The 10,317-nt window shown below is 42.5% G+C and overlaps 1 protein-coding gene and 1 pseudogene across 1 annotated transcript; both read left to right on the top strand.

The window, feature by feature from the left end:
- Window positions 1-596: 596 nt before the first annotated feature.
- Window positions 597-7,396, top strand: LOC121447855 (annotated as a pseudogene).
- Window positions 4,338-5,275, top strand: LOC121448863 (26S proteasome non-ATPase regulatory subunit 10-like). Its single transcript, XM_041653126.1, has one exon. The coding sequence runs from the start codon at window positions 4,351-4,353 to the stop codon at window positions 5,029-5,031; it is 681 nt and encodes a 226-aa protein (XP_041509060.1). The 5' UTR covers window positions 4,338-4,350; the 3' UTR covers window positions 5,032-5,275.
- Window positions 7,397-10,317: the final 2,921 nt, after the last annotated feature.

Raw genomic sequence — 10,317 nt, 5'->3', positions numbered from 1 at the left:
CCACCTGCCTCTGCCTTCCAAGAGCTGGATTCTAGGTATGCTCCATCATTGCCCAGCCCCAGCCTGGGTTTCTTAATGAGACACCTTTCCTTCAGCAAAGGAAGGAAAGTCCTGTGAGCAAAGATATGTTATTTTTTGAAAATAAAAATAAGAAATTGCGGGGCTGGAGAGGCTCAGTGGTTACGAGCACTCTCTGCTCTTCCAGAGGTCCTGAGTTCAATTCCCAGCAACCATATGGTGGCTCCAAACCATCTGTAAAGAGATCTGGCACCCTCCTCTGGTGTGTGGGTATAAATGGAGGCAGAAAGTTGTATACATAATAAATAAATTTAAAAAAAATAAGAAATTGTCAGTTTATTATGCTATGATAGTAACAAGACTCCCTCAAACCAAGCAAGTTGGAATTTGAAATCCCTTATCTCTCCCTGTGTAGCTGAGAGTGTAAAATCAGACCTGTTGAGCTACAACAAGGAAATTTGAGAGAGATGTAGTGGCACACACTGTAATCCCAGCATCTGTGAGGTAGGGGCTGGAGAATAAAGATTTCACGGTCATATGGGCCACACAGCAGAGTTAAGGACTCAACAAATCGAAACATGAAAGTAATTATACTTTCTGTGCTTGAGTGGAACATCTAGGGTCTGTCAACCCAGGAACTCTCTGGTGTTAACATAGTGGGTAAGGTCACTTCCTGCCAAGCCTGATGATCTGAATTCACCCTTAGGTGCCACATGGTGAAAGGACGGAACTGACTGATCCGGGTGCTGTGGCACATGCCCATAAATAAGTTAATAAATATATGGCTATAAAAATGAGGACGGACTTTTGGTCACACTGCATGTGTACTTTGTTACTATCCAGGCTGGCATCATCTCTTGTGCACTCAATAAACTTTTAGTTCTAAAATAAGGTTGTTGGCAACCCCTTACAGTATTTGAAATAAGTTTTAAATGGCAGATTGCTCAAGTTAGCTAACTCAGCAGGCAGTTACATCTAAGTGAGAAAATAATAGTAAAGTTCCTCGTGCTTAAAAAGAACTGTTTCCATTTCCTCTCTGACGGTTCAGCAGTTAAATGAACTTATTTTACAGAGGACCCAGGTTCAGTTCCCAGCACACGTGACAGCTTACAGCCATACAGCCACTGTTATGCCCAAGTTTATTATCCCCAAGAGGAAACCGGATTCTGACAGATTCTGATGTAAAGCAAAAGAGGGTTTTTTAATATTCAAACTTGAGTTTGAACTATACCTCTACCACACCAATGCAGTGGGTGAGGGAAGTGTAGCCTGAACCCGGGAAGGGGGGAACTTTTAAAGGGGAAATGCCATAGTAAGGGGCATTCATGTCCTGTCATCCTGGGATTGGGTAAGGAGGGCATAGGGCAAGGTAGTCTCTGAAACCATTGGTCAGTTTTGGGGCACGAAAACCCTAAAAAAGCCCCATAAATAACTGACAAGGTATCTTCAAGGGTAGGCTGCCTCCTAGGAACATCTGAACCCCGTTAAAGTTTATGGCCCTGCTCCCTAGCTCCTTAATTGGCTATTTTCAGGGTATCCATCCAAATTGCGCTATCGCAGCACATATCTGAGCTGAGATCCCCCCTCATTATGTGGCTTAAGATGATGCCCCCTCTTTAAAATGGAGTCTGCAAAGTCAGGTCCTCACACCACCATTAACTCCAGTTCAGGGGATCCAAAGCCCTGTTCTAGACTTCACAGACAACAGATGTGCAAGTAGCGCACAGACATACATCCAAGTGAAACACTCAAACACGTAAAGAAAACATCCTGAAGCAAGACAGTTCCATTTTTCCTCCTGTTGAGGACTGCTTGCTTTTGGAATAAATAAGAATCACTGTGGAGCCTGTTAAAATCTCCAGGCCTCCTCCAAAGAGATTCTGATGCTCCAGGTCAAGTAGAAGATGAGAACTATGGATCTTTCTACTTCCCATGTAGAGTGGATCTATGTAACATGTAAGTCCCTCTTACTGTCTACGTTGTTGTCTAAGTTCTCTGGGATTGTGGTTTGTAGACTGGCTTTCTTTGCTTTATATTTAATAACCACCCATGAGTAGTACATGTGATAATTGTCTTTCTGTATCTGGGTTACCTCACTCAAAATAATGTTTTCTAGCTCCATCCATTTTCCTGCAAACTCAAGCTGTCATTATTATTTTTTTCTGTTGTGTAGTACTCCATTGCGTAAATGTATCACTTTTTTTTTTTTTAATCCATTCTTTGGTTGAGGGGCATTTAGGTTTTTTCCAGGTTTTGGCTATGACAAACAAAGCTGCTATAAATATCCTTGTGGCACGATTGGGCATCCTTTGGATATATACCCAAAAGTGGTATTACTGGTTCTTGAGGAAGGTTGTTGCCTAATTTTCTAAGAAATCGCCACACTGACATCCAAAACGGTTGTACCAGCTGGCATTCCCACCAGCATTCAGAAGTGTTCCCTTTTCCCCACAATCTCTCCAGCATAAGTTGTCATCAGTGTTTTTGATCTTGGCCATTCTTACAAATGTAAGATGGAATCTCAGAGTTGTTTTGATTTGCATTTCTCTGATGACTAAGGATGTTGAACTAAGGTGGGGGCAGACACTGCAGTACCACAGTGCACATGTGGAGGTCAGAAGAATCTGGGCCTCAGTCCTCTCACTTTGCCATGTGTGTCCCTGAAATCAAACCCAGGTTTCTGGGCTTGACCACAAGTGCCTTTACCTCTGAAGCAGCTCACCTGCCCAGTAAAAGCTATTTATTAACCAAGTGTGACATGGAGCCCACAAACTGAGGGAGAGTATTTTGTCTGTTATTGAATAAAAATCAGCTATGGAGTCACAGAGGAAAACAAAGCCTGATATCTCAGGGTTAGAAAAGGGTAGACAGTCACAAATTCCAGGTCACCATGGTCTATACAGTGAATTACTGCCATCCAGGACTACACCTGTCTCAGACACAAATAAACAAAAATCTCCTGAGTAAATTTTGAGCATGGGGACCTTGGGGGAGGATTGAAGGCAGGAGGGGAGAGACAGGGAGGGGTAGAGAGAGAAATGTAGAGCTCAACAAATATCAATAAAAAATTATTAAAAATAAATAATAAAAAGGAGGAATTTATTTTTCTTTATGTGTAAGTGAACATACATGTTTGTGAGAATATGGAAGCCAAACAGTGTTCTTTGAGTGTTGTTTACCTTCAGTTTTTTTTCTCTCTCTCTTTGTTTTGTTTGTTTTCATTTTTCAAGAAGGGGTTTCTCTTGTAACAACCCTAGCTGTCCTGGAACTAGCTGGAACCCACAGATCAACCTGTCTCTGTCTCCAGAGTGCTGGGATTAATGACCTTGTGGTATCACTGCCTGGCCTGTTTGTTTGTTGTAAAGAATTTATATTAAAATAAATTTTAAAAAAGCATTTATGTGGATGAATGTTTTTCCTGCATATGCACTATGTTTGATCCCTTGGAACTTGGGTTATGGACTGCTGTGAGCCACGCTGGGTGCTGGGAATTGAACCTGTATAGATTACAAGAGCAATAAGTGCTATTGAGCCATTTCTTTAGTCCCTTACTCTTTGAGGCAGAATCTCTTAATGATCTGGAACTTGACATGTGGGTGTGACTAGCTAGCTCTCAGGATCTGCTTCTCCAGGGCAGGTTTTATAAACAAGGTCTCTCAGGCCTGACTTCTTTTTTAATATAGGTTAAAGTTATGTTTTCCCTTGAAATATGGCTTTTAATGGAGAATCCCAGCAGTAGGGAGGTAAAGGCAAGATTACCGTCTTTGCAATGTATAGCAAGTTCAAGGCCATTCTGACCCTGTCTCACAAAACCAAACCATGTTAATACACATCTTAGGCCTTCATGTAACAGTCCTGACTCCCATCATGCAAACAGGATCCCCTTATTCTGTTCCAGAAGTTTTCAGAACTGCAAACAGAAGTCATGATGACTATGAGGTCCACCCCAACCGGTGCCCTAAGATTCTAGCCCAGAATGCAGCCCATGTGGCCGGGGCTGCTTACTACTACCAATGACAAGATGTGGATGCTGACCTGTGGGGGACCAAGGTTAGAGAATGAATACATGTGAATGAATGAGTGGGGACTGAGAGAAAATTAGTAAAAGCCCCTTCACGTATCCCTGTGAGGTTCCACATTACATCACCTTCCTTTCCTGACATTGATACATAACCCAGAACAAAGAATCTGGGGTCCTGACAAATAGGCCTCCTGCTTTCTGGTTTACCTGAGGACATCACAGTCCAAAAGCTTGGGCACTTTTAATATTTTAAAACTCTCTCTTGGTGAGTGGGCGGGGCTTGAGCTTCACGGAGATTCTGGGAAGGTGAAATGGAGGGGAGTGTGTCTAACGTAATGGTCTGCAACCTGGCCTACACCGGGAAACTGGATGAGTTGAAGGAGAGCATTTTGGCCGATCAATCTCTAGCTACTAGAACCGATCAGGACAGCAGAACAGCATTGCACTGGGCATGCTCAGCCGGTCATACAGAAATTGTTGAATTCTTGCTGGAACTTGGTGTGCCGGTGAATGATAAAGATGACGCAGGCTGGTCTCCTCTGCATATTGCTGCTTCTGCTGGCCGGGATGAGATTGTAAAGGCCCTGCTGGTGAAAGGTGCTCAAGTGAATGCGGTCAACCAACATGGCTGCACTCCTCTCCATTATGCAGCCTCAAAAAATAGGCATGAGATTGCTGCCATGTTACTGGAAGTTGGAGCTGATCCAGATGCTAAGGACCATTATGAGGCTACAGCAATGCACCGGGCAGCAGCCAAGGGTAACTTGAAGACGGTTCATATTCTTCTGTTCTACAAAGCAGCCACAAACATCCAAGACACTGAGGGTAACACTCCTCTACACTTAGCCTGTGATGAGGAGAGACTGGAAGAAGCAAAATTACTGGTGACCCAAGGAGCAAGTATTTACATTGAGAATAAAGAAAAAAAGACACCCGTGCAAATGGCCAAGGGTGGCCTGGGCTTACTACTCAAGAGAATTGTAGAAAGTTAAGCAGCTTGGATTTATTCTTTATATGTTTTGTTGTCCTCTCTGTCCTGGAAACTGTTGTATTGTGCACAAGGCATCTTGAACTAACAAACATGTTTTCTCACCTCCATAATCTTAGAACATGTTGTATTGCTCCTGCTGAAGAACCTGTTCCAAGCTTACCACCCACTTTTAAGGCATCGGAAAACTGTTGGGATTGTTCTATTGATGTCATTTATTGTTCTCCATTAAATCTTGATGAATTTGGAAAAAATAAATAAATAAATAAAACTCTCTCTTGCAGCCGGGTGGTGGTGACACACTCCTTTAATCCTAGCACTCAGAAGGCAGAGGCAGGCAGATTTCTTTGAGTTCGAGGCCAGCCTGTTATACAAGGGCTACTTACAGGACAGGCACCAAAGCTACAGAGAGAGCTTGTCTCCTAACAAAACAAAGCAAAACAAAAAAATCTCTCTGGAGAAATGGTTTAGCAGTTAAGAGCACTGACTGCTGCTCTTCCAGAGGTTCTGAGTTCAATTCCCAGCAACTGTATGGTGGCTCACAACCATCCTTAATGAGATCTGGTGCCCTCTTCTGGCATGCAGGAATACATGGAAGCGGAACACTGTATACATTAAAAAAAAAAAATAAGTCCGGCAATTGGTGGCACACGCCTTTAATCCCAGCACTAGGGAGACAGATGCAGGGAGATCTCTGTGATTTTGAGGCCAGCCTGGTAGACAAAGTGAGTTCCAGGACAGGCTCCAAACTACAGAGAAACCCTATCTCAAAAAAAAAAATAACTAAATAAATAAATCTTAATTTTTTTTTTTTTTTTTTACTGTGTTCTGCATGCCCTTATGGAGACCAAAGGACAACTGCTAGAGTCAGGTCTCTCCTTCCACCATGTGGGCTGTGGGGATGAACTGAGGTTGTCAGGCTTGGCTGCAAACACCTTCCCTCACTGAGTCACCTCACCTCTACCTGCTCTTTTTTTTGTTTTTGAGACAAGGTCTCTACACTTGAGGCTGTCTTAGAACTCACTGTGTAGGCTGGCCTTGAACTCCCTGAGATATTTGCCCTAGTAGTACTGTGATTTAAAGCACAGGCAGCCAAGCCAGACAGGATCTGTTTTGTTTGTTTGTTTTGGGGAGAGGATTTATCTGTGTGATAAATAACCTGACTATTCTGGAAGTGTGTAGACCAGGTTGACCTCAAACTCACAAAAAACTCCAGCCTTTGCCTCCCGAGAGCTGGGCATATGCAACCACTGCCCAGCTTGCCTGCTTTGTTATTAAAACTTTGTGTTCCCTGGCTGTCTCTGGAAAATCCAGGGCGGGGTAATGCAAGTCAGGTCTCAAGAGAGCCCTTCCTGATTCCTTAGAATGTTTCTGAGTAGGTGGTGAAGAGAAGACAGGACAGTGAGGTGGGGGTAAAGGCACTGTGGGCCACAGCAGCATACCAACCTGAGTATGACCCCTGGGACCTGGATTTTCCAGAGGCCGTGAAGAAACACAAAATTTTAAGAACAAGGCAGGCAAACTGGGCTGTGGTTGCATAAGACCAGCACTTGAAAGGCAAAGGCTGGAAGTTTTTTGTGAGTTTGAAGTCCACTTGGTTGACACAGTTCCAGAACAGGCAGATTTTTTAAGAACCCCCCCCCCCCCCCCCAAATTAAACAGATCAGGCCAGGATTAGTTGCAGGCGCCTTTAATTCCCCTATTCAGGGGGCAGAGGCAGGTACTGTCTCAATCAGTTCAAGTAGAGCCTCCACAGTTAGTTCTAAGGTTAAGGCCTTTTGTTGCTCTTGCAGAAGAGTAGCATTCATCACCCACAAGGTTGCTGCTCACCCTCTGCTGGCCTCTGTAGGTACTGCTTGCACATAAAAATAAATTAAAGGAAAAAAAGCTTCAATAATGGTAGCTGGACTTAGTATCAAAATGGCCTCTGTAACTCTGCTTTTCTTTTCCCTTCTCTTCAGTACATAGCAGGTGTGTGCATATACCCCCATTTGGGCTGGTTTGCTATCAGAGGGGTAATGTTGCTGCCAGGGATTGAAGTGCCTAAATTGCCATCTAGAAAGCCCCCTGATTGTGTTCCTACAAGAGCTGGCCACATCACTCTGCTTGAAGGCTTCAATTTCCATTGGTGTGACTGGACCTACAGTGATGCCGTGACTCCTGCAGAACGGTACTCAGAAGAACAGAAGATCTACTTTTCCACCCCACATGCACAACATTTGGCCCTATTAGGCTTAGCCCAGCCCTTGGAACACCCTAGCACTACATCTGTACGATCCAGTTCCATGCTTACCAAGCCTCAGAATTCCAGCAGAGCACGAAGCTGGCTTAGCCCCAGTGTCTCATCATCTCTCTCCCTGGGCCATTGATACCTTTCCCTTGTGGAATCCCACTTTGCTAGATTTATTTGGGGTATAATTTGGGTTTTGAAAAAGCACTTTTTTTAGTTTTTCAAAACAAGATTTTTCTGTGTGGCTATGGCTGTCCTGGAACTCACTCTGTAGACCAGGCTAGCCTCTAATTCGGTGATCTGCCTGCTTCTGCCCTCTGAGTGTTGGGATGAAAGATGTGTGAAAGAAACACATTTATTTTGACTATTTCCCGAAGCTTGTCAAAGAGAGTCAAGACTCAATTTACATTGGTCAAGACAAACGCATTCAACACAGACTCAAAATCAACAGTTGCCTTCAAATATTGGACTCATGCCATTTATATTTTTGTGTAGTACTGCAAGATACTATTTGGAGGTGTGGTTCTCAATCTTCCTAATGCAGTTCCTTATGTTGTGGTAACCCCCAACAATAAAATCACGTTCATTGTTATTGAAATAAGTGATTTTGTTTTGAATCATAATGTAAATGTTTTCCCAATGGTCTTAGGCTATTCCCTGTGAAGACTCCTCCAACTCCTAAAGGGGTTTTGACCCATAAGTAGAGAATTGCGATTTAGAGGATCCTAGGGGTATACGTACACCCTTTAAATGGTACCACCACATAGGGCTAAGCCAAGAAATTATGTAAATAAATGACTTTGAAACTGTAGGACCTATAGTAGTGATGTTACTACTAAAGGCTTAAAGAATCTTACCATCAAGCCTGCCATCCGTCCTCATGGAAGGAGAGAACTGACTCCTGGAAGCTGTACTCTGACACCATATACACTGATGTACCCCTCTCCCCATGAACATGTGATTTAAGAGAAAGAAAAGAGAAATGGTCAAGGTGTGGAGAGTTCGCTCAATGGTAAGAATCTCTTCCAGAGGTCCTGAGTTCAATTCCCAGCCACCATATTGTGGCTCACAACCCTCTGTAATGATATCTGGTGCCCTCTTCTGGCCTGCATGTCTATCTGCAGGCAGAACACTGCATATAGAATAAATAAAATCCTAAAAATAAAATTAAAAATTAATGGTCAGGCCTATCAGATCTTTACTCCCAGAACTCTGAGATAAGTGCAAGATTAAAGCTAACCTAGGCTGCAAGGCAAGACTGCATTTGTGTGTAGGCCAGAAGCATGTCTTATTCTTCTTGAGGCTGGAATTTAGAGGCATTTGGGAGCCATGTGCTGTGTGTTGAGACAATGTGAAGGCGTAAGTCACAAACAATGCCACACCAGGTTGGAATTATGATTAATAGGGTGGTATTTATTTAAAGGGGAAAAAACTTACAGATCACCGTCCCAGACAACAGCCCTCTGCACAACCAGGAAGGGAGTCTAGTCGCCGGCAGAACAGGAAGTGAAGAGAGAGAGGAGAGGGAAGTGGCTGCATTTTTAAATGGAGTGAGACCACGCCCCAATGGGCTGATATCTCAGCGGCTGTAGGCTGGAGGAGCGGGAGGACCTCCCGCAACACCTCCCCCTTTTGTTTAAATAAGAGAGTTCTAAACCTACTATGAAATTATATACAATAAGTACAAATATCCTATTCTAAGTAGCTTAGGTCTTATGTAATAAATAACTTGGCCAAGTCATGAGAGAAAGTAACTACATTTATATAGTCTTCAACCCCATCGAAGATCTGAGAAGGGAAATAATGTTACCTGGGTAATTAGGAAGTTCAGTAAAACAACTTCCAAAACATGCAACAAATCACAGAGACAACTAGCTACCTGGGCAATCACCCAAAGTCACGTTAGCAGCATTGAAGCAACCAACATTGGCTAAGGCCTAACATAACTGACATACCATTTTCAAAGGCAAGCAACTTTTCAAAACTATCTTACCCTGTCTTGGCAGGATATGACAGTCCTGTTTTATCCATTGATGCATGCTCTGTATCTCTGTCAGTGGTTGAGGTATGGGCATTTCTTTGCCCAAAGGCCAGTTCTGCCAAATAGAAAGGCTCCAGGTGGAGTGTCTTTGGTGCTCAACATTCTCTCGGGAAGAGAGCAGTGTTGCCAGGAGCAATTGTGTCTCACTACCACAAAACTCTGAGTTAGATTAAAGGCCATTTTCTACAGCTCTTTGAAGAAGTTGAAGATTATCTATCTATACTGAGTATAATCTCTATATATCTAAAGAACCTGATTAGTCTAATTATAAATGACAAACTTAGATGACCATTAATCTATATAATTCTCAATATCTATCTAACTTAAAGACTAAGAACATAAACGACTGTGAAACAAATGAGGACAATGACCTCCAAATATAAACAATGTACAAATATACATTGCAGTAGGTAAATATATATCAATACACAAATATTATATAAGTATCTTAATCAGAGGTAGAAATGTACACTGCAATATGGTAAATATATACAATATATGTCAATACATAAAAAATGTTTTAAACAGAGGTAGAAACATGCATGCATATGATAGTCAATATAATTTAACTTTCTATCAATATACAAGAATCTACAGCAATATATTTGTCTAAAAACAGTAACTCACAATTACAAATCTATTATCCCATCATCCCTCTTTTTTTTCAAAATGATCCCTGAGCTTATAAAATTCCTCCCACAACCCTCAATCGTATACTAATTATAATCAACCCCTAAATGATGTCCCTAAACCCAAGGGCAAACTTTACTGGGAGAGGGGACGTCGTCCTCTAGAATTACTTCCAGCTGTCATGGGGGCGATATTCTTTCTGGTGGATCCTGTGAAAGTAAAATGATGGTTAAATTTCAAGATCAATGTCTTTTAAAATTGCCAATAGTCTCTGAGTATTTTGTGCAGGTCTGGCCAAAATGTTGTATAAGATGTGCACCATTTCAGTTAACCAAGTTGGAACTGTCTTGTGCAGCTGGTACCCAAAGCAGGTCTTGTAGTAGCGTTAT

This window comes from Microtus oregoni, unplaced genomic scaffold, assembly GCF_018167655.1.
Source record: "Microtus oregoni isolate MIOR12 unplaced genomic scaffold, Mior012 000005F_ref0000423, whole genome shotgun sequence".
Taxonomy (NCBI): domain Eukaryota; kingdom Metazoa; phylum Chordata; class Mammalia; order Rodentia; family Cricetidae; genus Microtus; species Microtus oregoni.
Note: the sequence above shows the minus strand (reverse complement) of the source record. Positions and strands in the feature narration are given on the sequence as shown.

Excerpts from the sequence above, each read along its gene's own strand:
- LOC121448863 (XM_041653126.1), top strand. The coding sequence starts at position 4,351 with ATGGAGGGGAGTGTGTCTAACGTAATGGTCTGCAACCTGGCCTACACC.